The sequence below is a fragment of the Aptenodytes forsteri genome, unplaced genomic scaffold (genome assembly GCF_000699145.1).
Source record: "Aptenodytes forsteri isolate BGI_AS27 unplaced genomic scaffold, ASM69914v1 Scaffold257, whole genome shotgun sequence".
NCBI classification, from domain to species: Eukaryota; Metazoa; Chordata; class Aves; order Sphenisciformes; family Spheniscidae; genus Aptenodytes; species Aptenodytes forsteri.
Window position 1 is genome coordinate 9,547,783 of NW_008795194.1, and position 25,998 is coordinate 9,573,780.

Sequence of the window (25,998 nt, forward strand, 5' to 3'; positions counted from 1 at the left end):
CTTAGGGAACATGGTTTATGGGCATGGTGGTGTTGGGTTGACAGTTGGACTCGGTGATCTTAGAGGTCCTTTCCAACCTTAATGATTCTATGATTCTATGATTCTATGTCTCTGCCCGAACCATGCCCAGGTTCAGGTGTCGTACCACCCGAACCTGGCATCGTAGATCTTCCCTACTCATGTCCTTATGCCATGTACCTGTAATGCACCCCCATTCCTCTCTTCTCTGAGGGGACTAGAAATGACAGCAGGAGGAAAAAAAAAAAAAAAGCACATCTGAAGGGTACAAGGGAAGGGAGTTAGCATGTGATAGTAAGATAAACCTTAGTAAAGAGCATCTGAGAGTGATTCAGAAGAAATAGTAAAAAGCCGAAGGGTAAAAAAATGGTAAACAAGCAAGTAGTGTGTGAGAAAAAGTGGAGAAATCTGGGAGGAAAGGCAGGGGACAAGGACTGTTGGCTGTCATCTTCTCTTGCTTTTTTGCAAGAAACATCTGTAAAGTTTTTTCCTATTGAGTGAGTCTGTTTCAATATCCCATCCCTTGTTTCATACGGTGGTTTATAGTCTGTCTGCATTCCGTAATTGAGAGCTGCTATTTGCAATCCCCTGCAGTAAGTTCTGAGTGACTGATTTTTAGTCATTGAGATTTTTAGAAATAGTACTAGTTAGCAAAAGACATGCTACGGGTATACATCAATGCCAGTTGGCCTGAAAAAATGTTGGTAGGCATCACTGCTAGCCATTAGCTATTCCAAATTTCTACAGATGTAGACTGAAATTAAATGCACAAGGAAATTTTTTAAAAGCTTTGCATAAAATTGAACTGATGAAATAGCAGAAATGTTCCACTTTTAAAGACACAAGAAGTCCAACCCAAAACCTTCTTAAGCAAAGGTAAATGTTTCTATGGATTTCTCCAAGGTTTGGCTCAGATTCTGAATTCTTTCCATATGTAACACAACTACAGTCTGGCAGGGAGGCTTTCGGGGGGGGGAAAGGAAAAGAAAAAACTTTTCTAAAATTATCGGTGATGGTGGATTTAGAAGTTGGTTTTTGAAGTGCTGTACCACTAAAAAGGAAGCACGTTGGATGGCAGTCTCAGCCAAGTCCAATTGGACTTGCCACATGGATATGAATGTAGCTCACCCTATTCTTTCTAATTGAGGACCTCAGCAGCTGTGGTTCCTCTGCCAAAACTGGCACAAACATATGGCAGTCATTAATAATTATTTCCTCCTTCTTCTTCATTTTGTGCTAGTCCATGCCTTTTGAGCTGGATTTTACATTTGAGGCTTTCTAAACTAAAATTCTCAAAGTAGATTGCGTTGTGCTCCTGTTAAGGGACTTTGCTAATCTCCTAAGAGTTTTTTAGAAATGTTTGTGGTATGAATGCTCCTGGATCCTTGACCTTCCTGGGGAACAACAAGACCACCAGCTAAGGAGGCTCCTTCTCCCTTATTCTGCATTATGTAGAATACCTGTGAAACTGGTGCAGCTGCAAAAGTATTTCACTCTTGCCAGGTACTGTACCAGAACCAGAATCAGCCCTTGGTCTCCCTAAGCCCAAGCAGGCCATTTTCTCCTTAAAACAAGTAGTCCTTAATGGCACTGGTGTTGCTGGCTGTGATGGAGGCTCATGCCCAAACACTGTTTCCCAGGGGCTGCCTCTGACCAATGATGTACAAGTTGATGTCTGTTGTATCCTTCTGGCGGGACAGCTGTGTACCTCCCCAGAGAGCTCGTGGGTGTTGATTTGCTACCAGCCAGAACACAAAGCAAGCAACTGCTGCTGGAGCCACATGGCGGAAAGTGGTTGTCCTCTCTCCTGCAAGCTGTGACAGCCCATGCACCCCTCCGCCTTCCCGGCACGGTAATCGAGAAGGCAAAATTAGCACCTTAGCTCACTTTTTTAAATACAGGGGACACAGATGGAAGGATAGCTTTGCGGTGTCATCTCCCATTGGTGTTCAACATGTTGAACGACTGGTTTTATAGCTGAATTTCACCTGCAAAAGAAATAAGTGTTTGGTTTGTCTCTTTGATGCAGATGAGCTGTCCTGTGTTGCTGAAATGCCAACACCATGATGGCAATGCTTCGCTTTGCCACAGAGATTTACATACTGAGGCCACGAGAGAGGTGATCCCTGGGGTACTGCAGGCAGATAAATGCAGGTAGAGAAACTGAGGCACAGGGATTTGATAGCTGCTTCAACAAAATGGTTACAACTTCTGACCCCGTCTGTCATGTCTATATCAAAAAGCATTAGAGACTTACGTCCTTGGCATCACATAACATAAAAGGACAACCTTACATCTAGTTTGGGCCTGCAATGAGACTGAGCTCTTCAAAGGCCTCCAACCATCTACCTATGCAAGTTTGATACTTAAAAACACAAGGGAAGTTCAGGTTTTGTCCTTTTCTGTGGCATGACAATGCATTTTGCAATGACAGTAAGTTCCCTCAAGTCTCTCCCAGTTTTGTACCCTGAGAGATTTCCTGTCATCCTTGCCTTGAAAGACATCTTTGTACCTCTTTGATGAGAGCTTGTGCTGTGTTTTTTTTAGTTCTATCTGGACAAAAATATTAAGGACAAAATAAAAATAGTAAAGCTTTAGATGTTAAAGTTTGGATAGAGAAAAAAGGGTAAACACTACTACATCCCTGTTAGAAGCCGGTGAGTGTTAGTCTTCTAACAGTTAAACCCTATATGTGCTAAAGAAACCATAAAATACATGACACATGGCATAGATTCTAGCAAAACAGTTGTTGAGATGTGTTGGAAATGTCAGCTAAAAAAAGCCTCCTTAACCACCTTAATATATATAAAATGGCAATATCTACAATTTGGCATGACATATGCATATATATATAAAGTACGTGACAAAATACAGCTGTACTACATCATTTTAGCCAGCAAGGGTAAGACTTTCTTATTCTGTTTGTTTTCCAGGTCACAGGGTCTGTGATAATTTCATTAGCTGCTGAAACATATTTTTACTGTGTTCCAAGGACAATGTTAAGTGCACAGGACTCCTGTTATTGGCAGTGAAAATTAATATCTAGGATATTTCAATAGGTTCTGAACATTTCACTACAAAAGCATGGCGACGTAATGAATGTAGAGCTAAATGGGATTTAGGAGAGGGGATTTTATTCCATTTTCTGGTGTAAGGAAATCACTGTATTCTGATCACTTATTACTGGTACCTATTCACTATTACTACAGCACTGAAACTGAAGGGATAGACAACTGTTTTAATCCGTTGCTGAGAGCCAGTAGATCTGGGCTCCCTGTACGGTCAGGGGAGAGAAATAGTCTCTTATAGGAAGAGATGGCCAGAATATGGCTATCACTCAGGGGTCTTGCATGACTCCATGGGCTGACCACTGGAAATGAGGGTAGCTACTGAAATGTTCACCTAGAAATAACCCCAAACATTCAAGAAAAGTTGAAGAGTGCTCAGTTTCCTAAATCTACCTCTCTTAACACAGCCCCTCCCGGCATAGCCCACTGCCTAGGGACAACTGCACTGCTTTCCATCAGGGCACCCTGCCCCTAGGGACTAAAGCTCGTTATCCTCAACAGAGAGATGTTACAGCTCACCATGCTGTTTGGCTCAAAGTACGTTTTTGTATTATTAGTCAAGGAGACAAAAATGTATGACATGACATTGCATCCCTTCACAGCACAAACTGAATTGAATCATCTCTTGATTGCCCATGGAAACAGAGGGGTGGGGTGCCCCAGGACATAGATAAAATGGACTAATATGCAGATTAGGTTTTAAGAACATGCTGGATTATAAGAAGGAAGAAGAAATATAAGGAAGAAGGAATATAAGGAAGAAGAAATAAAGCAAGCCTGTGTTGGCTGTGGAGGACAGAGACTCTGAGGTACAATTGTGTTGCCCAGCAATGTATTACCCAGCCATTTGTGAAGATAGATATCTTGGGGTACAATGTGGAAGTGGCGAGAAACCATCAAACAGAAGAAAGTGGCTCTGTGGAGCTCAGGGATGGCTTGAAGGCTTCAGTGAAAGGATGTTTTGGCACTTTGACACAAGAACCATAGAATCACGTTTCCTAGCTCAGTGACCTTGCAGAGCGCTCTCTGCATTATGAAAAAGAAAATGTGCTCATTTTAGCTCTCACCGCTGTATGGGCAAAATATTATTATGATTATTGCATTACTTCACGACTAACCAAATGTTAAAATGCAGTAGATCACCCCCCATTTCCCTGCCAAGAGATATGATGGCTTTTCTTTCTCTCTCTCCCCTTCTCTTTTTCTTGTTTTTAATCAGTTTCATTTCTAAACAGACACAGAAGTTGTTGTGTGAGTCAGACCAGCGGTGCTCAACCTTGGCAAGGTAACTCGGTGGTTTTAATGTTTTGTCAGTTGTAATCAATGAGAGCAAGCCTGAAGCTTTTGAATTCCTGTCTGAGGTTTCCTTCCATTCACCCTCCAGAGCACAGCATCTACTTGCAGCTCATAGCCCTGCAGTGAGGAAGGAACAAATGGCTGGCCAGGTCTGAGAGCGTGTTGTGTGCACATGTTCACACACATACACACACACACACGCTTTCATGCCCATGCTGCTCTGAAAAGAAAAAAAACACAAACCACTGCTAGAGGAGACTTTGCCAACCTGCTACTCACCTGTGAAAATGAATTATCCGGATTAATTACCTGACAAAGGCTGGACCACAGCTGTCAGCTCAAAACGAGACTAGTGTGTCAACGAGAAACAAAACTGGAGACATGCTGGAAGGGCTTTGTGTGCACTACGTTTTTTTTTTTCCTTTTTTTTTCTTTTTTTTTTTCCTTTTCTTTTTTTTCCCCCCTGTCTTCTGAGAATTTCCCCACTGTTGCTATCACTTATTATTTGCCTTGCAGTCGTACCAAGGCTCTCTGGTCCTGGAGCACACCCATGTTGGGATAAACTCTGCACAGATGTGGAGCAAGAGCACTGCCAACTGCAAGGCTACACAATTATAACAGAATCAGGAATACTAACAAGATGACTGCAGTATTAACCACTGCCACCAGTATCACACGGATGATGGTTAAAATGACGATAGCTGCATGAGCTTCATATTGGTTGGAGCTTTTTACTGTTCCTGATTCCCTTGGAGGACTCAGAAGTGGTACCAAGAGCAGGCAGTTTTTCTGCTGGTGTAGACCAGGCAGACACCCTCCATGCTCGTGTTGCTGAGTGCAGGGTCCGGCTGCTATCAGGGCTCGGCATAGCCGCAGGACCAGTGCTGGCCACAGCAGAGCTGTTTTACCGCTCGTCCTCCCATATGGCCTAGGTCTAAAGCTAGGCATTATGCAGCATGGAGGGATGGGCAGGACAGTGCTAATCCCATGGTAAACTTGGCCATAAATGAAGTAAAACAGTACTTTGACCCCCACCTATGTCAAAGAAGTCACACACATGGCTTCGCAAAAATGTTCCCATTTTACAGATTGGAAACTGAGGCAGGGGCTGAAGGCATGCCTGGCATCAGGCTGCAGGGAATCCAGGCACAGGGGCAGAAACACAGCCCAAATCCCTCAGCCTTCACCCACCCCCTTCCCTGCCTGCCTGTAAGACTCATAAATGCTTCTTTGTGCTAATTTGACCATAGTGAAAACAACACTACAAGATGATGCAGTTTGAAGCCTATATACAGACTTGGGAAGGGTCCTGATCCTGTAGTTGAAATATTTGCAATGCAGGCAAGGGCAACCTAGAGTCGGCAGTGAGTGCGTAAATCACTGCTCAGCCTGGAGCTGCCTAAACCGCTACCCCATCCGTTATACCTCCAGTTGTTTGCAAAACCTTTCTCACCCAGGGGGAAAATTCAGTCAGATGAATGTAGAAATTCTCAGATTAATTTGATTTTTGGGGGGAGGCAGGGGTCTTTAAGTGAGGGGGGCGGGAGGGGTTGTTGTTTGTGTCTATTTCTCCCCTCCAAGCTGCCTTTCATTGCGCATTTACTAGTTCTGGAAGACAACACCCTGCTGACACTTAGAGAAGCATCCATGAATAAAGTCTGTTGTACAGGCTGCAAAGCCATCTGGACTTTCTACTGAAAAGGTTGGACATGGTTTTAGGCAAGATTTTATCACATCTGAAAAAAAAACTTCTGCACTCAGTACCTCTTCCAAGGTTGATGTCAGATTTTTTTTTTCTTTTGTTGGTTGCAAAACAAAAAAATTGACAAACAGTTGGAAGGCAGTAAGGGTGGAGATATAAATCTCTAGAGGAAGCTTTGTCAAAGGTAGTGGAGTATAAACAAAAAATAAATTAGTTTTGGTGTTATCAGAAACTGGACAGACTTCGATTTGTATAATAGTTTGTCTGGGTTTCCAGACCACCTAGACAATGCTTCTGTGAGGCTAAGCACAGATTCACTCGACGGAAGAGGTGGAGGAAATGGTTAAACACATAATCACAGGAGGAGAAGGGATGAAGACAGACAAGAAGACAAAGGTGCAATGGCAGACAGCCTTGAAATCCTTCACTCTTTTGCTTTTATTATTTTCAGGGGCTCCAAGCAGCATGTTTTACCTTGCTGCCCATATTAGTCAGCTCTTGAGTCCAAGAATTTTGTGTAGCCCTTGTGTGTTACACACACACCCCCAGGTTTTAGCAGGACAGTTTCGTAGACTGAAAAGGGTAGCACAAGGCTTGTGTGCCAGCTCCTCCTTGCTGAGGAGCCCTGTGAGCAGAGCAGGAGAGAGAAACATGCTGAAAGTAATTTATTGGAGTGCCCTCTAGGTTATGTGCATCTTAGCAAGTGAGCTAACATCCAGCGATTACCTTAAAAACACAGATTGGTGACACGGTTTTATATATTCTGAGAGCCGGGTATGAAGCTGGTTATTCCTCTGGAATTATCCTCTCTGGAATTACTGTCTGAATTTTGGGAGATTCTTTCGTACCCCGTGGCTGTACATGTGAGCCCTTCTGAGAGCTGGGTATGAAGCTGGTTATTCCTCTCTTCTCTCTGGAATTACTGTCTGAATTTTGGGAGATTCTTTCTTACCCCATGGCTGTACATGGGAGCCCAGACATGTAATGCCAGACACCTTAGAGATCCTTTGAGGTGTCCTTCCAGAAGTATGGTGTGCTGATAAAAGAAATTTATTCATATTTGTATTATGCCTTGCTTTTTTTGCTGTAAAGGAAGAATTGCACATGCTATTTCTTGTCTTTGACACTGACTTACCTGAGCAAAATATTAAAGCTGGTTGTCTCTCAATTTAATCATCAATTATGTAAGAATACATATATTTAACTAGCTGACATGAATTTTATAGGGTTTGGTCAATTTGTAGGTAAACTGCTTTGAGACTTTTATGTAAGTAGTCAAATAAATAGAAATAATAGGTTTTAATTTAATGACTGGATTTATCAATTTATTTTTTGTCTCTTTCTTCCCAAGAAGCTCTTCCTTTATCGCCCACAGTGAATAAATCACTTAAAGCAGCTTTCCCATGATGAGGAAGTTTTCTTAAAAGATTATTTGCTGTAAGAAATCTGAGCTGTAAGTGAAAGCTGTAACATTGCACTCATCCGTGGGCAGATCCTTTCCACCCCTCTCACAGGCACGATCCCAAGGGAAGGTCATCCTGTGGAGGACAGCCCACACAGTGCCACTCCACAGTCTCCTGGCCTCATGCTCAGTCCTTCCCTGGGTTTTTGCTTAAAGACAAGTCTGCTGAGGCAACAGGTTTTGCCCCAGAGTGTTGTCACAGGGTTTAAAAAGGCCATTCCCAGATTCTAGGTGTGGACACTTGGTTAGGAGTTTCTTGACTGGAGATGGAGGGGAGGGTGATGGGGAAGTGATATTTGGGGTTTAGAGCATGGGCTAAAAGTAATGCTGAATTTTTAGCTTCAGATGCAGGTTCTCAACAGATATAAAACAGTAAAACTCTTTCTTAATTTCAGCAATGTTATGTTAGTTACTTGTATTTGTCCAGTAAGGGACAGTAAGTCAGGGAGGGACTGGTTTTAGCCCTGGCCCCAGGCACACACCAGTCCCGAATGGCTCTGTTGGGTCCCTGAGTGGCAATCGGGATTCAGCAGAAATCACGGTTCTGCCTTTCCTGGCACAAAGCCACCGTGGATGATGAGAACTGTCCCTGCTAATTACACATTGGAGGAGAAGCCCAGAGAAGGGTGAGGTAACATGAAATGTAGATTGCCTTACCACCCCTCCCAACCAAGGGAAAGGTTGTTAGCAAGGTTACAGCCAGATTTCGAGAATCATTACAGCAAATGACAGCAAGATCTTTAACAACAAGAAAGGAAAAATTCCAATGTCTGTATAGTAATTGCCACACAGTGTATTATATGCCTTGCTCTGCAGTGATTCAGAAAGTCGAATCGTGCAGTGCCTTGCTGGGATCAGCAGTTCAGAATAGATTAAATTTGTTTTGGACACTGCCTGCACCCTGCTTTATCTAACAAAGCATATGTGTGACGGGGAAGGCTCTTAATAGCGCAGCCCCTTAATGAGAACCATAAACACACAGGCGTAGATTTTCAAAGTGATGCTCAAGGGATTTGAGCAAGCACTGTTCTCTCCCTGCTTTGAACATTTACCCAAGAGCTGCTAACTGGTTAGGCTTTGGGAAGAGAGTGGACCTTGAACAGCCAAGAGTATTGTATGTGATGAGGGTTTTGCCACCGTTAGTTTCCAAAGGATATTCATTTCAATGCACCTAAGAAAGATAAAGCAAGGAAACAGAAAACTGAAAGGACATTTCTCAGATAAAGCATTGATTTTATTAAAGAGAGATGGCTCATAATATGAATCTAAAATTTAGTTTTTTATAGAGAGCATAAAAGTCTTTTTAAAGAGTTAGCCATTCCTAGGCACTGGTGGCTTTATAGAGCTTTTATCTAGTTAAAGAAAACCCATTCGTGCTAATTTAATATCTGTAGTGTACAACAGCTTGACACCTGAGGCTTGTCCTAAAGCAGGCACAAGGCTGCAAAGCGAACACTACTTCATTGTTTTGAATTATTCAGCAGTTGCAGCCAACCTTATGTGTGCCTTTGTAGGAAGAAGGCTTTTGGGTTAAGGATCAGTAAAAGAAAAGAAAAAAGGCAAACAAACAACCCCTCCTTTCTGGCATTTGTTAGCAGGTGCAGTATTGACTTCAAGAATGATTCTGCAAAATTGGTGTGGACATTCTTCATTACCGGAGCGATAAATGCAGAGCTGTACTCAGAAGAAGCAAAGCTGGAAACTTAGCATGGCCTCCTTTAGGGAACAACTGTTCATGTCGGTGGAAAAGCTTGTTTCCTCTAAATTCATTGAAATGGTACTTATTGGTAGCATCTTTTTAGAACAAGATGAATGCAGACAGCAATGAACCAACCTCAAATAGAGGGGCTCATCTGTTAGCATCTTAACATTAACACACTAATGTGAATTTAAAGATTCTAATTAAACCTGCATACAAAATGTTTTCCTACTAAACAGAAAACCGTACTTTTTGGAGGAGCTGGGGCATTTGGATTTGACAGCACTTCCTTTTTCAATAGTATGCTTATTTTATGTGTTCTTTCAGTCACTCCAGGGGTTTCTGAAACTGTGTTCTTTGTCACTCCATGTGCTTCTGAAACAAATAAAAAGATGTATTATATTAAGTTTTGATTCCCTGTAGTCGAGAGATATATTGAGAAAACAGACCAATTTTTTTCACTGAGCTCCTCGAAAGGGGTTTCTGAAACAAATAAAAAGATGTATTATATTAAGTTTGATTGATTCCCTGTAGTCGAGAGATATATTGAGAAAACAGACCAATTTTTTTCACTGAGCTCTTAGAATAAATTTTGCTTTGGTCTTTGTAATTCCCACTGTTGCTACAAATTTCTTTTGAGATATTTAGCATTGATTAATCTCATTTACAGGATCACATAGTAATACCTATGTGCAAATTGAGAAGCTTTTTCATTGTAGCAGAACTCACATCACAGCTATCAGTTTCTAAATTTGTCCATTCCTCTCCAAATGTCCCAATAAAACTTGGTTTCCCCCCCATTTCAAACTTTGTGTGATATTTGTGTGAAAAAAATTCAATATTTTAAGAAAAAATTCTACAAACAGTGGCACAGTACCTCTTTGCCATTCGTGACTAAAAATCTCACTGAAGAGATTTAAGACAAAGTTTACTGGGAGACATTTGTGTTCCCTAGTAAAAAAGTTTCAGACACAGTGAAGGACTTTTAGCTTGCATTTAGCCACTCAAGAAACATCAAAAGTGAGAAGCCTACTGCAATCTTTAATCATTGCTGGAGCATACGCTGGATATATGAACAATTCATCAAAATCTGCTAAAATGGTTTTTAGCAGACCTCACATTCATTAGAACAGGGTCGAATCTAACACCCAAAGAAGTCATTGGGAAACATCCCTTAGAGGTTGGACCTTAACTAACCCTCCCATTCTACCTTTGTCTCACCTTAATTTCTCCGTGCATGCTGTATCCTCCCAACCCCAGGGCAGGGGGTGGCTATCATTTTCATAAAGCCATAGGGTTACTGGGAAACCCAAAAAACAAATGGGTGGAAGAAGGAATTTTCTATTCTGACTCCCATTCTGGGGTCTTTCAGGGCATTTTGTCATTCTTTTGTCTGCCACACAGGGATAATCTTCAAACTCTGCCTCATACAGCAGCCAGCACAGTGCTGATATTTAGTAAATGATCACTAATGATATAAGCAATGGTGTCGAGGCAAATACGTTTTGTGGTGCCTGGTAAATTAGCACAGCAATCAGCCTCCAGCCGGGGTGAGGGGAGGAGAGGGAAGTAGCCAGCAAATAATCACTCTGAGCCCAGGAGCCCATTGCACAGTCCGGGTGAGTCGGCCAAGTCAGCCGAGGTCAGCCAAGCCACTGAGGAGCTTTCATGAATGCAGAGCAAATTCGGGACATTTGATGATTACAGAAATAAGGAATTCATTGTGGTAACTCAGCATCATATGTAGCTAAAACATCTGTAATAGGACTATGAACAGATGGGGGGGTTGGTGAAAGTGATTCTTTTGACTGAATCAATAGGAGCAGTTGAACTTCCCCATCAATCTTGATAAGAAAACTGTGAGGATATTCAGTGTCAGAAGTGCGTTATTGGTGTTTTCATTAGAAGCTCGGTGTGGGAACGTGTACCCAGCTGCTGCCTGTGCAGCACGCACCCAGTCCCCTCTGAGAAGCATGAACAAGAAGACCTCTCTGAATCAGGATGTACACAGGATATACGAACGCGGTCAGCTGAAATGAAAACATATAGCCAGACAAAATAAAACCATGTCCATCTAAGATAAAACAAAGCCCATATATGCTGGCCCTGAGGGATAAGCCAAAACCAGACATAATGATCGATACTATAGGAGTTATGATCAGAGAGAAATAATTACTGCACATCTCAAGGAAAGAACCACAATGAATTCCGTGGCAGTGCCTTGTTCTTTGAGTAATACTCTGTAAATGCCTGTGCATGCCAAAGGAAGGCTGAGTTATGAGGGGCTGTGGACTGCAGCCTCCAGTCTGGCTGCAGAAGTCCTTGCATGACCCTGCCTGGAGAGTCTCACCACCATCAGTGCCATTTGCCTCACAGTTCCCTTGACAGGTGGGTAAAAATCATCCCCTTTTACCTCTGGAGAAGTGGAACTCATGGCAAAGCAAGTGGTTTGCACTGAGGCTGCCAGGAAGCAGGGCAAGGAATGAACCCAGCCTGCAACCTGCTGCCTGCGACCCGCTGCCCTCCTTCCTTCCACAAGTCACCCCTGCCTGTCCATTCCTCTAGGTCCTCGTTCAGCCCTTTCCACTGTGCTGGGGGAGCTCCTGGCGTTAAATTGATGCTAGAAGACTGATGGTGGAGGGCAGGCCATTTCTGCTATTTCTTTTCTCAAGGCTGCATCTTGAAGATGATGTAGTACCTGGGAAGAGCCTGACTAATTCATTGGCTCGAGGGTACAATCACTTAGCGATGAATCTCCAACTAGCTACAGCAAACTTATTTACAAGCCTGGGAAAAAGTGTGTTGTGTAGCAATTTGCTACACACCCTGACCAGGAGCAGCACTTCAGGATTGATATTCTCTGTGCTGTGTTTTCCTCCCCTCCCGTTTAGACAGTGAGAGTTCTCCGCAGGAAAAAATACAAAGTCCCGCTGTCAATGAGTGCATGTTTCCCCCTCAGCCAGTAAAAAGAACTAGGTGTGCATCTCCTTTTATCTGTGAAGAGAGTTGTGAACTTAATTCAACCTGATCCCCATTCATTGTGTTCATCATTTACCCCCCAAATGTCAGTGATTTTCTGGAAAATAAAGTACTTGGGAGACAGGAGAAACAGAGCCCTTGGTGATATCTGTATAGCAGAATATTTCTTCCCATCCATATGCAAATCTAACCTTTTTGATATTTCAATCCTATAAACCCTAAGACAGGATTTCAATAGAAAATGTTTACTAAAGGCTTTCTCCTTTATAATCTATTGATTTTAATATCCTTGCTACTCCTGTTGAATGTCAGTTTTACCCTGAAGACTCCCATTGCAAACTTGAACACATTTAATTATTTATACCATTTGAAATATTAGTGCCGAGAAATGAGTAAAAGTTTTTGGTTCAGTAATGGTATGATCTAAGTTTGATTTTCCTTTGTGAATAACACAAGTAATTTGATATGGTAATCAAGAACGGATGAATACTTCAGACAACAGTGCAGTTTTAATAGTAATGACATCTATTTTTCATTTTTCCAGCCTCCTTGTATATGTTAAAATATAGCTCATTAAGTACTGCAGGATCTCACAGTCTTTTTTCACAGTGAACAGTTTAGCATTGTGTTTTCTTTCTTCTGCCAGGCGCCTGAACCAGTAACTGTTGCTTCCACCAGTGACAGCAGGCATGTAGGCAATGTGCATGGTTTGAGTGCAACCAAGAGCAGATTTGCCCCTCGCTGTGGGTCTAGCAGTCTTGTTTGCCTTACTCATATTGCTAACTGTATTAGCAAGACCGAGAAAAGTTTTGATCTCAAAGAAATTGTCTCTGAGACAAATATTCTTTGTACAGAACAATCTATGTGAGGACCTATGAAAGGTAAGATTTTGATAGCAGGCAAACCAGAGCAGGGGATTTGAAAGAAACTCAGCACCTGGAAGGTCAGTTCTTCCCCAGAGTCATGTTTTTTCCTCCCAACACACACCCAAAGCTGGCATGGCCGAGCTCACCCTGCCTGGCCAGGGCATGGGCATGCTTGAACTCCCATGCTTGCTGCTTGAGCCTTATCTCGAACATATTAGAGTCAGGCATACTTCCACTGGCTTCAGTGGTGTTTTGTATCAGACCCCAGTTTTCCAAGGGGATTAAATCCCTAAGCATAAGTCCCTCCTGGGTCCAGCACTCAAGTGGCATTTGAGCATTTATTCTCCCGTGTGCCTTGGTAAAAATTTTCAAAGTTCTGACTGTCCATATCTTTTTATTTTCTTCTGCCCTGTCCTCCTGCCCCAAGCTGCCATTTCTCTGCCATCACGCAGCCAGTGCAATTGCATGCACCTCTATTAATTGCACTGAATTTCACTTTCACAAGGAAAGTTTCTACTCTTCTTTTTGCCTCGTCTTCTGAAATTTTCCCTTTTTCTACTACCAACAACTTTTGATAGTTGTTCAGAAGCTGCCAAGATGTATTTGGCTCTTGTATTTACTCCAGATGGAGACTTATTTTCACTCATATCTGGCAGTAGGAACTGTGGTATCACCAAACACAACTTTTCTCTGAGATTAATTGTTTTGATAGTAGAGAATAACAAAAGAATGGTTCCTTTTGTGTATGTTTTTTCAGTTATTTCTGATGGCAGATAACATAGTCTAGCCTGTATCCTAAAAGTTCAACCAGGCTCACAATAGCCATCAATGGTTGGATTTTTCTGGTTTATATCCCATCAGGAATGATCATCTGGGTATGTATCTTTCAGTAGCCTAGGACTATTGTTTAAAAGTAAAGCAAGAAAATCTCTGGAATGAAATATCTGGTTCTAAACTGAGCAGGGGCAAATGTACCAACTCTTATCTCCACCTTATCTGTCCTGTATGCATTAGATATGTTTGTAACCAGTTTTGGTTCCCTAGAAACATTGAGAACCAGTCTAAAGGCTCTAAATAGGCAGAAATGCTGTCACTGATTTCATTGCACATGACTGGGTCAAGCCAAACAGCTGCTCTGGTGTGTGTTACAGGGGAAGGCAGCGTGCTATGCTTCTTGTAACATATAGGTATAGGTCAGGAATCTAACACCATACCCAGCTCTGCCACCAGGCCAGCTTTCAGGGCCAGAGTTTTCAAGGCCCTGAAATTAATGCTCCACTACATGGATCAATCCTCAGGGTATCAAATCTCTTACAGGACTGAGCCGTGCATCTCTTGACTTCTTATTTTTCTCCATCTGCAAAAACAGACTGCTCCTTTTCCTCTTTTCCACCTTTCTATTTTACTTTGGAATATCCATTTGGAAACTTAGGGCAATAGGATAGCCTGTAAATGACCTCTCAGATTAGACACTATGTTTCAGGTTGTTTTTTCTGCATCCTACATGTATTCATGTATGTCACTCCTTTGCTTCTATTAATTTCACTGGCATCCTTTTAGGCAATGAATTCAAGACGAAAAATATTCGCCTGACTTATTTTAGCTAAGAGGCTTCACATTTAATGGATTTGCTGTTCTTTAATGTCCCAGGTCACTCCTCGAGATCAGCAAATGCCGAATTCCTTATCGTCCCTAAATGTTATCTGAAGTCATGTCGTTATTTTGCCTTTAGTGAGTCTCTTTGCTCTCTGGCTTTGGAACCTACTGCCAAATGAAGTAAAGAAAGCCCTGACTGTGGGGATTTCTAAATCCAAAGTTAAAAGTTATTTGTTCTATTTAGCATTTTTAAAATGATTCTTTTAGGAATTGTATGTGCCTCTAAGCTAATCAACTCTTAATGAGCGCAAAATGCCCTGGGATGCAGATTTGGAGGGCACGCTAGAAACGCAGGCATGGATTGGACAGCAATACTGCAGGAGATGAAATTTATGATTTTATTCTTTTTTTTAAATGATGCTGCAGATGATCGTTTTATTGAGATACTCTTTTTTTTTCTTTCTTTCTTTCTAGTCTAAATAAAGCTGATCAGATTTTCAGTCCACCATATGGGGCCCAGTTATATCAGTCCTGCAAATACACTTTAGTTTTCCGTTATGGATGAAGTCACTCTTCAGTAGGGAAAACAAGTTTAGAAACAAACTTTCATATTATGAAAGACAGGCAGTGTTCCAGCGCTGAGCACTTAACCAGAGCATCAGGAAATCAGAACACCTGGCTGTGCCCGGCTCTGTGCTATTCCCCTGGACCAGTCCCTCACCCTTTTAGTGCCTTCACTCATTCATCTGTAAAGCAACTGTAATTGCATTTATATCACAAGGGTGCCTTGATGCTTGGCAAATGAGAATTGACCCAAAATTCATCCTTCAGAAGCACTGTATGAGCAATACCTTGCTCACATGGTGGTTGTGGACAATTAGATTAGAAGAGGTATAAATGCAGTCAAAGTGAAATTCCATTTAGGAACTGTCAAACTGTTCTTGATAATTTTTCTTAGTTTTCATCTAATTCTAGTGTAAAATTTTGCATGCATCTCCCAGAAAGGGTTTATATGCCTCTTTCCTTCTTTTGCAACAAGCCAGCATATTTTATTCCATGTTATATTAAACTGTCTTTTGGGGTAAATGGTTTGTTCCCAGAGCAATACCTTGGAAAGCTGCATTTAGCAAAACAAAGAAAAATTATTGTGTCAAAGAAATCCTATCCTCTATGTATTTGAGCAAATTGCAATCACTTATAAGGATTGTACATGGAAAGAATATTCCAGGTTTTATGAAAAGGGAGTTGCCTAATTGTTGTTATGCTTTATTTAATTAGATTTTTTATATTTGCTATAATAATATTTAAAAATCAAGCTGGCTTTCTGCAACAAACTGTAGAAACATATGGTGTACAGCCTGCAGAGGCTCTCAGTGGCAGGGAAATTAATATTGATAATATTTGTGAATTAGAATCTGCTTTCCTCTGAAAAATAGCTGTGTGTTCTCCCAGTTTAAAATACTGTGTTTTCGCCAACATGTTTTCATCACCATTAATGGTTTTGGGAGAAAAAGAATGGATATGATCGTCTTAAACACATTTCCTTACTTCTGCATGACTGTGGATCTTTCAGGGTGAGGGAGGCTACAAACCAGACTCAGCCTCTCCTCCATGTGTGCCGTGAACCCAATTAAAGAAACCAGGTGAATTCACGGGGGCCTGTTTTACCAGGACCTCCCTGCAGGTAGCTTAGCCCAACACGAGGAGAAAAACTGGAATTGTTGCTTGGTCGAGCCACTTTTCCTAACAAAGGCGCGATCGCTCGCGGCTAACCAGACTACAGAATGCCAGGAGGTCTCCTGTCAGCACCCCAGAGTAAGCTCCAGCCCCCAGGAACTGCTCCTGGAAGGGTTTGTAAGTACAGCTTGGTTTCCCACAAGAAATCATATGGCTCAAAAAAAAAAAAAATCTTTTGGATCTTACTTTTTTATGTTCAGACTTGCAAAGCACTTTAAGAACAACTCAGGCTCACAAACAGCGTTCTTCTGACTTATCTCTAATGTATGCTTGAAATGCTCTGTGCCAAACAAAGTGCAGAGATTAAGTAAATGAAAAGATACTAAACGTTGCAGCAGGGAAACGGTCCAAGTAGTGGTGTTCTCAGGAGCACCCCAGCTGGTTTGTGTTCACATTCATCCATACACAGTCTGCAGAATTAACTTTTTGGACCTTTTACACTGCTTGGCTTCAGCAACTGGCTTCCCAAGGCTCTCCCTGGCGACTGGACTCACTCAGACCTGAGAGTTCAGACCACACAGTCTCTAGAGCCCAGTCCATGGGAAAATTTGACCTTTCAACAAAGCCGTCATGCTCAAGAGGAGACCTGGCAGAACAGTCCCTCAGCACTACTGCACACCAGTGAACTTGTGCAAGAGACATCTTCGGTAGGATGTGCAAGCAGCAGTTCCCCTTCCCTTCCTCCCAATGGCTGTCGAGGTGGAAGCAAGACAGACCGCGGTACTCCTCTGACAGCATTAAACATAGCCCAGATTTCTGAGCTCATCATTTTACCTCAGTAGCCGTGAGTCATTAAAAACTCACCTTGAATGCAGAAATAGGTGGTCCTTACCTATAACCCAGGCCTCAGCTCAGCTTTCAGGCCTCAGTGGGCTAACAGAAGTTTTCAGTGGGCTCATGGAAATAGGTGGTTTGGTGGGACACACATCCACCTCTTCAGCTCACTACAATAAAATGCTTTAAGGACCAACAAATTTCCTGTGAACTGATCCTGGACCAATGTCTAGAAGGCTGAAAAAAGTCAACCTTGAAATCTTCTCCTTTTACCACTAATCCTAGCCAATACGGTTCTCTAGCTTTAATTCAGTTAATTTAGCCATTTCTGAGGGTGATGTGGGTAGTTGACAGAGAGATACTCCTTTTATCTTTGCTCGGGTAGGTGGTGTCTAATTCTAAAAGGGACCTCTCAGCAGTTGACAGCAGGTGACTAATCTGCAGAAACGCCCAGGTGCATCAAAGAAAGTGAAAAAAATTCTTTCTCATTGTGTCTTTCAGGATTTTGCCGACTCCGTATACCAAATGGTTGCACAGAAGTTCCAGGAGCTGACAGATAATTTCACTTCCATGCATGCACGCCACAAAACTCTTGCAGGCATTGTGATGACCAAAGGTAAGATATCCTCTCATTTATTTTCCTCTGGCATTTTTCATGACTAAGTAATACATTATTTACCTGGTCCACAGTATTGAAGGATGCCTTTACTCCCACACAGAAAAATAAATATTAATGCAGAGAAAAGAAGCATTAAATATTTACACCTCAAGTAAGTTCACACAAAAAATATTGGCAACAGAGGTAAAAATTTATTCATAAATATGTCCCTACATTGCTTTGTTTACAGGACAAAATATAGACCTGCCTGATTTTGCATTTCCTAATAGATGGGGTTTTTTTAGTTATCAATAAAAAGTTGTATTATTTATTAATTGGTTTTTTAGATCTGGAAACACCAAGTTCTTGTTGTACAAGGCTACCATAAACGTTGTTTTAGACTGACAATAAAAGCAAATCTCAGCCCATTTCCTTTCCAATCAAAAGAAACAAAACCCAGAGCATGCATAACTGTAATTCTGCTCTGCTCTAATGGTGGGAAATACTTATCAGCAGGGCCAAAATTTTATATTCACCCCTGTTAAGACTTAACTGATGGACACATACTATACAGAAATCTTTAGCCCTTTGATGAAACTGTTGCATAGACGGTCTGTCTTTCTTTGTGAGCATACTTCAGTTGGGATACCTCAGTATTTATGAGGATGTCAGCAATGGAGATGCTGCCATAAACTTCATTCTCACTCAGACGTGTGGAGCAGTGAATTGAGTTTAGAAATGAGAGGATAAGCTCAGAGGGAAAAGGCATGTATAATTCACCCAGGCTTGTCTTATTCCTTCCTTTCAACAATTACATTAGCTAGATTCAATAGGGACATTTGTGAATATTGCAAAGCAGCAGGATGGAGATGGGATTATCTGCTGGATCTTTTCCAACCACAGAACCTAAATACAGCTAAGAGTTCTGTGCAGAGTAACTTATTCTCCTCTTTTCTGATGTGAAAAGAGTGAGCAATCCTCTCCTGAAATTAAAAGTAGAGAAGTTGACCTAAAAGTCTTCTAGACATCTGGTTGAAACTGAACTGTTCCTCAGCTAAATTTGTTATTATTTTGCTTAATCTGCTTTGGTTAGTTAAGTTTTTTATATTACTTTAGGATCTGGAATACTAGATGAGTCTTCCATTTTTTAAGTGCTGCACAGACACAGTGCTGTACAAACACAAAACATGGTATATAAGTCCTATAGACCACAGGAGACATAGTACCAAGAAAAATAAAAGGGAGAGTGCAATTGACTTTGGGATGTGAAAGACGCACACAAGACCCAGCATAGCAGCTGCCGTGCCATTATGGCATAGATGAGTGCCATAGTTCTTGACTGTGGCACTCATCAGATGTAAACAAAGAGCTGTAATTTATTTAGAGGATCTCTTTCCAAGCAGGAGGACCACAAGGAAGAATGTTTAAATTTGCCTTTTATAAGAAGCTGAGTTACAGGAGCCAAGAATTGTTGCTTTAACCACTTTTCAAGGGGAGACTGTAGCCAGCTCAGTGTCCCTGTTCAGTTTTCAATGTGTGTTTTCCCTGTGAGAATTTCGTCTCATTCCTACCTTGCCAGGGTACAACCCCTGCATCCTTTAGCACAGGCCTAGACTGCTTTAAAAAGTGTGATGGAGCCAGTGCAGCCTCATTGCTATATGACCAAAGAAGCAGTCGTATGAAGGACAGTTTAAAACCCCACACCATATGGGAAGAGAAGTCACCCAGAGGAATCATAACTTCCAAAATTGTGGCTGCTGAGTGCATGCAGTGCTAGGAGAGGGAAGGGGTATGTCCAGCCCCATGCTAGCCTTGCTGAGCAGTTGGGGCTGTCTGTGTCTCTTCTTTGGGGAAGGGGTGAAAGTGTCCTCCCGCTGGGTTTTTTTATGAGTCCTGTGCCCTTAGTGGGATTTTACACATTTGTATTTCATATTTCTTCTTAGTCAGCATTAAGACAAAGTATAATTTTACTTATGTTCACAAACCATTTCCCTCAAGGCTTCTTTTTTAATTCTGAATTCCCTTTTATGAATTCCTTCAATCTGTCAGCCATCCAATTTGTCAATATCTCACTGGTTTTGCAGAGCCTAGAAAAGAAATTCACAGATATGAAGTGATTCACAGGAGAGGCAAAGCTAGAAACAGCCTTACATTGGTACATTTTCCAGGAAGATTTTAGTTCCTTCCAGCACAAGAATGTCTGCCAACCATGGCAAGACAAATCATTTGCCATTTGTGTCATTATTTTCTCTACTAAAGTTGTAGATTTGTGGTCTGTTCCCCACTGTCATTCCCAGAGGTAGCAAGGATCTTGACACACTCTGTTCAAAGATGGCACAGACAGGTTTTCCACATCAAACACAAATAAGTACCGATTTCCTGTGTTTTTAACATAGAATTTGGCAGAAAACACTTAGATCTCTGTAAACAATTTACTAATGACATCAACAAAAACAAATCTGGTAATGTCTTGTTGCATTTAGTACCGTACACAACTATAACAGACAAAAATTAATTTGTTTTTACCTTCGTTTCAATTTAATGTCATCCCGACTAGAAACAGATTTATCTGCACAGTTTTCAGACAAAGCTGGTAAAAAGCAAAATGTGATTCTGTGATAACTGCTGTTAAGATAATACAAAATCTCTACAGACAAAACAGAAGTGTACTAGATTGGTTTTCTTTTCCTGAACTCTAACATTTTTTCTGCAAGTTCAGTTTCCCAGGGAAACCAAAGAGACTTACATTTGGGCACTGTAATTGACTTATGCTGTAGCACCCAGGGCAAATTCCAAAGTAAGAGAAAGAAAAAAATGTAGAAAATTATGTTATTGACTGACTGTGAATGTTCTGCAGTAATAAATTGCTAGTCAGAAAAGCAGGAAGTCCAATGTATTTAGATATGCTTTGCTCTGAATTGTGATGAAAAGTTAAAATCTCAATGCATTTTTGTGAAAGCCAGTTTTCAAAACATTTTATTAGTAGACATCAAGATAACCTTGAAAAAATATGTCTAGGTAGGAGCAAATTATCACACTGGATACCAGCTGATGTGATGTTATCTGATGTAATATAATAATTGAATATAATAATAATTCAAACACTAACGTAACAGATCCTGAACTAAACGTTTTAAAAGATGGAAAGGTTGAAGTAAATTATTTAACAGTTCTCCAGTTATAATGTATTTGAAATCTGCCAGTCCTCTAACACATTCTAATTTTGTTGAAACACATTCAGAGAAGATTTTTCTATCAAAAATTGTTTGATTGACTCTAGGAAAAATTGTTTAACAAGTAAGACATTGCATTCAAATATTCCATGTAAAGCAAGCCATATTCCCACAGAATACCTTCAAGTAGCACAATAAGTATACCTGCTATTGTAGCATAGCATTAATATGGGGAACTAAGTTTTATTGCATACTGACTATCCCCAGTAGTTCTCCTGTCTTCTCTGAAGGTATGATGGGTCCATATATGGTAAATTAAGAACATTAGTTCACCTGTGGAAAAGACAGTCTGGATAACATTGTGTCAAACACAAACCATCACCTCAGAACACGCATATCCAGGCATGTGATGGATGGAGTTAACTTTCTTCATCGTCTTTTGCATTTGTGGCTAAAACACGGTTGATAACACCAATGTTTTGGCTATTGCTGGAGAGTGCTTGCAAAGAGTCAAGACTCTCGCTCTCTCCCATCCCCATATTCCCAGCAAGTAGGCTGAGGGTGGGCAAGAGGCTGGGAGGGAACATAGGCAGGACAGCTGTCCCCAGCTGATGATGGGGATATTCCATACCATATGACATTGTGCTCAGCAGTAAAAGCTTGGGGAAAGAAGGAGAAGGGGGAGACATTTGGGTTTATGGCATTTGTCTTGCCAAGCAACCGTGAATTCGCGGTGAAGACCGTGAGTCTTCCTGCGTTCCTTCTGTTTTCTCCCAGTCTCACAGGAGAGGGAGCAAGGAGGCTGGGTGGGTGTTTGGCTGTTGGCCAGGATCAAGCAATATTTCATTTCAGGGTGTGCAACAACAATAGCTGGACATAATATTTCTTGCTGTCACAGATTAAGGTAACCTACCAGCTCCGTCCCTTCCTATGTGACTGTCTCTCAGGTGCAGTTGGGACATCTTATTTTCACCCACTGGTCTGCTGTACCTTTTTATTGAGAAGCTTGCAGGGAGAAATAATTTTATTTTTATTATTATCATCATTATTATTATTATTATGCCAGTTGATACAGTTGGAAAAAAACAAGGGCAAGCAAACTAATATTTTCTAACACAGGCCAACAAATGCAAAACCACAGCACTGTCACGTACCTCTGTGACAGTGACATCACGGAGTCAGAGATTATTGGATGACAGGAGGCCGAGGAGCTGCTGATGAGAAGCAGCTCTTGCAGGGCTCAGCGAAGAACATGGTCCCACCACGGGTCACCAGGCAGGGCAGCCAGCTCTACCGGCACACGGGTCATTGAGGAGAGAGCGCAGACAGTGCTGCTTATGACCTGGAGCTGGGAGATAGGAAGCCCCAGCCTGGGTCAGCGTGGAGTGGGAGGTGGCGGTGTGAGCTGCACACCAAGTGCTGCGATCTAAAGGCAGGCAGCATTCGCACTGTTTATTTACACCACGGACAGAGTTTGCCTTTGCCAGCCCTGAACAGATATGGGCATATGTTTGTGCTCTACCTGAAGTCACTGGATACAGTAAAGTATTCCTGTCACTCAGTGCAGAGATGATCTATTATTGCTGAGGTTCTCTTTGCAAAAAAAACCCGCCCATAATCGTTACGGACAAAATAAGACTGCTATTTAAACACTATTTTCCCATTTGTGTTTGACAAATCTTAGCAGTTTAAATACTGATAGGAACTTTTTGTCATGATTTTTGTTAAGAATGAAGCATTAAGAAAGTTTAGTCCTTTTCACAGGAGCGTAGCATTCATAGAAGAAGGTTATGAGTTGATTTCTCACTTCAATTTTCTCCCTTTTTCTATCTTTTGGTTTTTTAGGCTGACAACCATTTTGATGTTAAAAGCAAACTAGGAGGTCTTCTCAGTTATCTTGTATGAAATAAAGATGAACTGGACCAAAGAGCCCTAAATAGCAATTTTATGCTGTGATAAAAGATGGGAAATTATAATCCGTATCTCATGGAACAGATCTTAATAATTGCTAAGTGGAATAACAGAAAAAAGTAAAGTTGACAATACGTCTCCATGGATCTTTACAGTCATATTAAGACTCATAAAGCCTGATGTCTAAGAACAATGTTGATGGCCAATTGATTTCTGATCCTTAGTTTAAATAGCAAAGTTGTAAAGTAGTAATATACGGTAGAAAATTCAGGCCCTGTGTAGAGTATCAATCTGCTCTATCCCAGGTGGGATTCAAGTAGCCAAACGAGTTAGAGGAACTGTGAATAATTTACAGATTAGTGTCCAGGGCAGATCCCTTCAAGAAGAGACTCATAGGAGTCTCGGGTTCCATTTGCATAGTTAGATGGATGTTAAAAGCCTGGTCCCAGTGAGACTCGGGGTTTCAATGAGGCTTAGGTTCCCAAGATGGAAATTGGGTGCCCAAACTGCTGACATGCTTTAAAAAATCTCATGAGGTCTCTTCACCTTCTGTTGCCTGATGCTCTTCAGGATGTGGCAGAAAGTCATTTGACATTCTTGGAAACATTATCCACTTCTTACATGTGCCCAGGTTGACACATCACCACCAGATGATAGGTTTTCTCAAAATATTTTAAAATAGGTAAATAGATATTTAGTTAGAAACCATATAATGCACTCTTTCTGAGAAATCTGTTTTCCTCTGGTTATTAACCTTAAACCAATAATCTTCAGATTCTCTCTAAATAATTTTGAACTCCATAAGAGCATCTCTTTTCTACAGCTGCACGTCTATTCCTGGATATTGTAATGTGGACTTATAATGGGCAGACTAGGATCCCTGCAGCCCAACAGATTTAAGTTTCCAAATTCCCACTCAAAGGATGTCTGAGGTTTTGCAGTTAAAACTGTGGCTGCACCAGGTTCATCACTTCTTTTAAAATATGGGCTTAGGCATGCCACTGCAAGCACTCCCCCTCCAATGCTGGGGGTTTCTTCATCTCTTCTGTTAAATCAGTGCTAAGGAACAGAAAATAGTTCAAGATAACATTACTTAGAAACAGAAAATATGAGATGGGACACAGCCCTGTAGTCTGCTGTACTTGTACAGAGCGGGGAAAAACAGATTCAAGGTCATCTGTCCAGGCCTGACTATATAATTTACACTAAACAGAAATTAGATAAAATGCATGCACTAGCTGGGAGCAATTACAGAACCAGGGCTTCACTTTTTGGAGGTGAGCACCCCAACCAGCACATCGCACAGCCCCTCAGTGCTGTTATTGGCTAACCTAACTCTGTCCTCCTAGCTGTTTGGTAGCACAGGTTCAGCAAGAACAGGGGAAAACACCCCTTTCATATCAGCAATTTTAGGCACTCCCATGGGAGAATGACCCGGCCTGGGAAGGGAATTGAGCCCCCATTTTCCACCAGCTGCCCAAGCTGTAGGCGTCTCCAGCTCTTCTTACTGGTGCCTTCTGGGCAGCTCCAGCAGCAAACGTCTTCTTCCCCATTATGCCAGCTGGTTGTTCTGGTTTCCATTTCAGAGCAGCTAGCTCTTCTCAGACACTGAGCCTTTTATCCCAGACCATTTACTGTCTCTGGACTTAGTTTTTGGTTCTTACTGTTTAAACAATATTTCTGACTGAAATAGTAACTGACACCTCTCAAAACCTGGATGCAGGCGAGGCCCTGGCTTTGTGTCACATATAATTGCATTGGCCACAAGGATGGATATAATAATTAACGTAAAACATGGAAATGAAAAATAGGCACTTCTGTTTCCATCCCTAAGTGTGTGAAGCAAGGAGCTGGAAGGTTCAGACTTTCATTCTGCTCTGTGACAAGCCAAACTGGAAATTGTCCCAATCTTAATACAAACAGGGCATCTCATCCCAAAAACAGAAGTTTCTTGGGTGAATAAAGGCTTAGTGACATCAACCATTGCTTTTGCTTCACTGACCTAGTATAGCGCATAGGAAGACTTTTTAAATGCAAGTACACTTAAGAAAAAAGAAATAAGTTCCTCCTGTACTTATCTGCCAAAATCCACATTCAGGATTTCATCCTTTCTCACTGCAATTAAGGATCTCACTAGCATATAAGACTGTCAATTTACTTAATGCTCAGATATCAGTGGCATAGCATTTATTAGAGAAAGAAACACCTGCACTCAGGACCTGTGTCGTGGTTTAACCCCAGCCGGCAACTAAGCACCTCACAGCTGCTCGCTCACTCCTCCCTCAGCGGGATGGCAGGAAGGGAATTGGAAGGGTAAAAATGAGAAAACTCGTGGGTTGAGATAAGAATAGTTCAATAATTGAAATAATAATAATAATAATAAATAATAATAATATTGTAATGAAAAGGAAAATAACAAAGAGAGAGAAATAAAACCCAAGAAAGACAAGTGATGCAAATGAACACAATTGCTCACCACCAACCCACTGAAGCCCAGCCAGTCCCTGGGCAGTGGCTCCCCTGCCAACTTTCCCCCTAGTTTTACTGCTGAGCACGATGTCATATGGTGTGGAATATCCCTTTGGTCAGTTGGGGTCAGCTGTCCCAGCTGTGCCCCCTCCCAACCTCTTGTGCACCCCCAGCCTGCTCACTGGTGGGGTGGGGTGAGGAGCAGAAAAGGCCTTGACTCTGTGTAAGCACTGCTCAGCAATAGCTAAAACATCCCTGTGTTATCAACACTGTTTTCAGCGCAAATCCAAAACACAGCCGCATACTAGCTACTATGAAGAAAATTAGCTCTACCCCAGCCAAAACCAGCACAACCTGGCAAGGAAAGTGCAGTTCAGTCCTGTTTTAAAATTAGTAATTATCTGTAAGCCCCTGTACAGCTCTGTTCCCGAGGAGAAAAACAGTGTTCAAACTCACATGAAAGGAAAGGACCCTCAAATAACATTGATCCTGCCACTATCAATTCAAGTTAAAAAAAAAAATCCTTGTGGATTTGGTATGGGGATGAAGCATGCAGGGGCCTGGGCTGACTGTCCCATCTCCCTCTCCAGATTTCCAAAGCATACATTAAGGAAGGGAAGGGAAGGGAAGGGAAGGGAAGGGAAGGGAAG

General features: G+C 41.6%; 1 protein-coding gene across 2 annotated transcripts in view; it reads left to right on the plus strand.

The window, feature by feature from the left end:
* The window catches only part of ADARB2 (adenosine deaminase, RNA specific B2 (inactive)), a 118,254-nt gene that overhangs the window by 34,429 nt on the left and 57,827 nt on the right, over positions 1–25,998 (plus strand). For both annotated transcript variants that reach the window (XM_009278644.1, XM_019471883.1), the window contains exon 3: positions 17,699–17,813. In XM_009278644.1, coding sequence (XP_009276919.1) covers positions 17,699–17,813 — 115 coding nt within the window. The remainder of the gene's footprint in view (positions 1–17,698; positions 17,814–25,998) is intronic.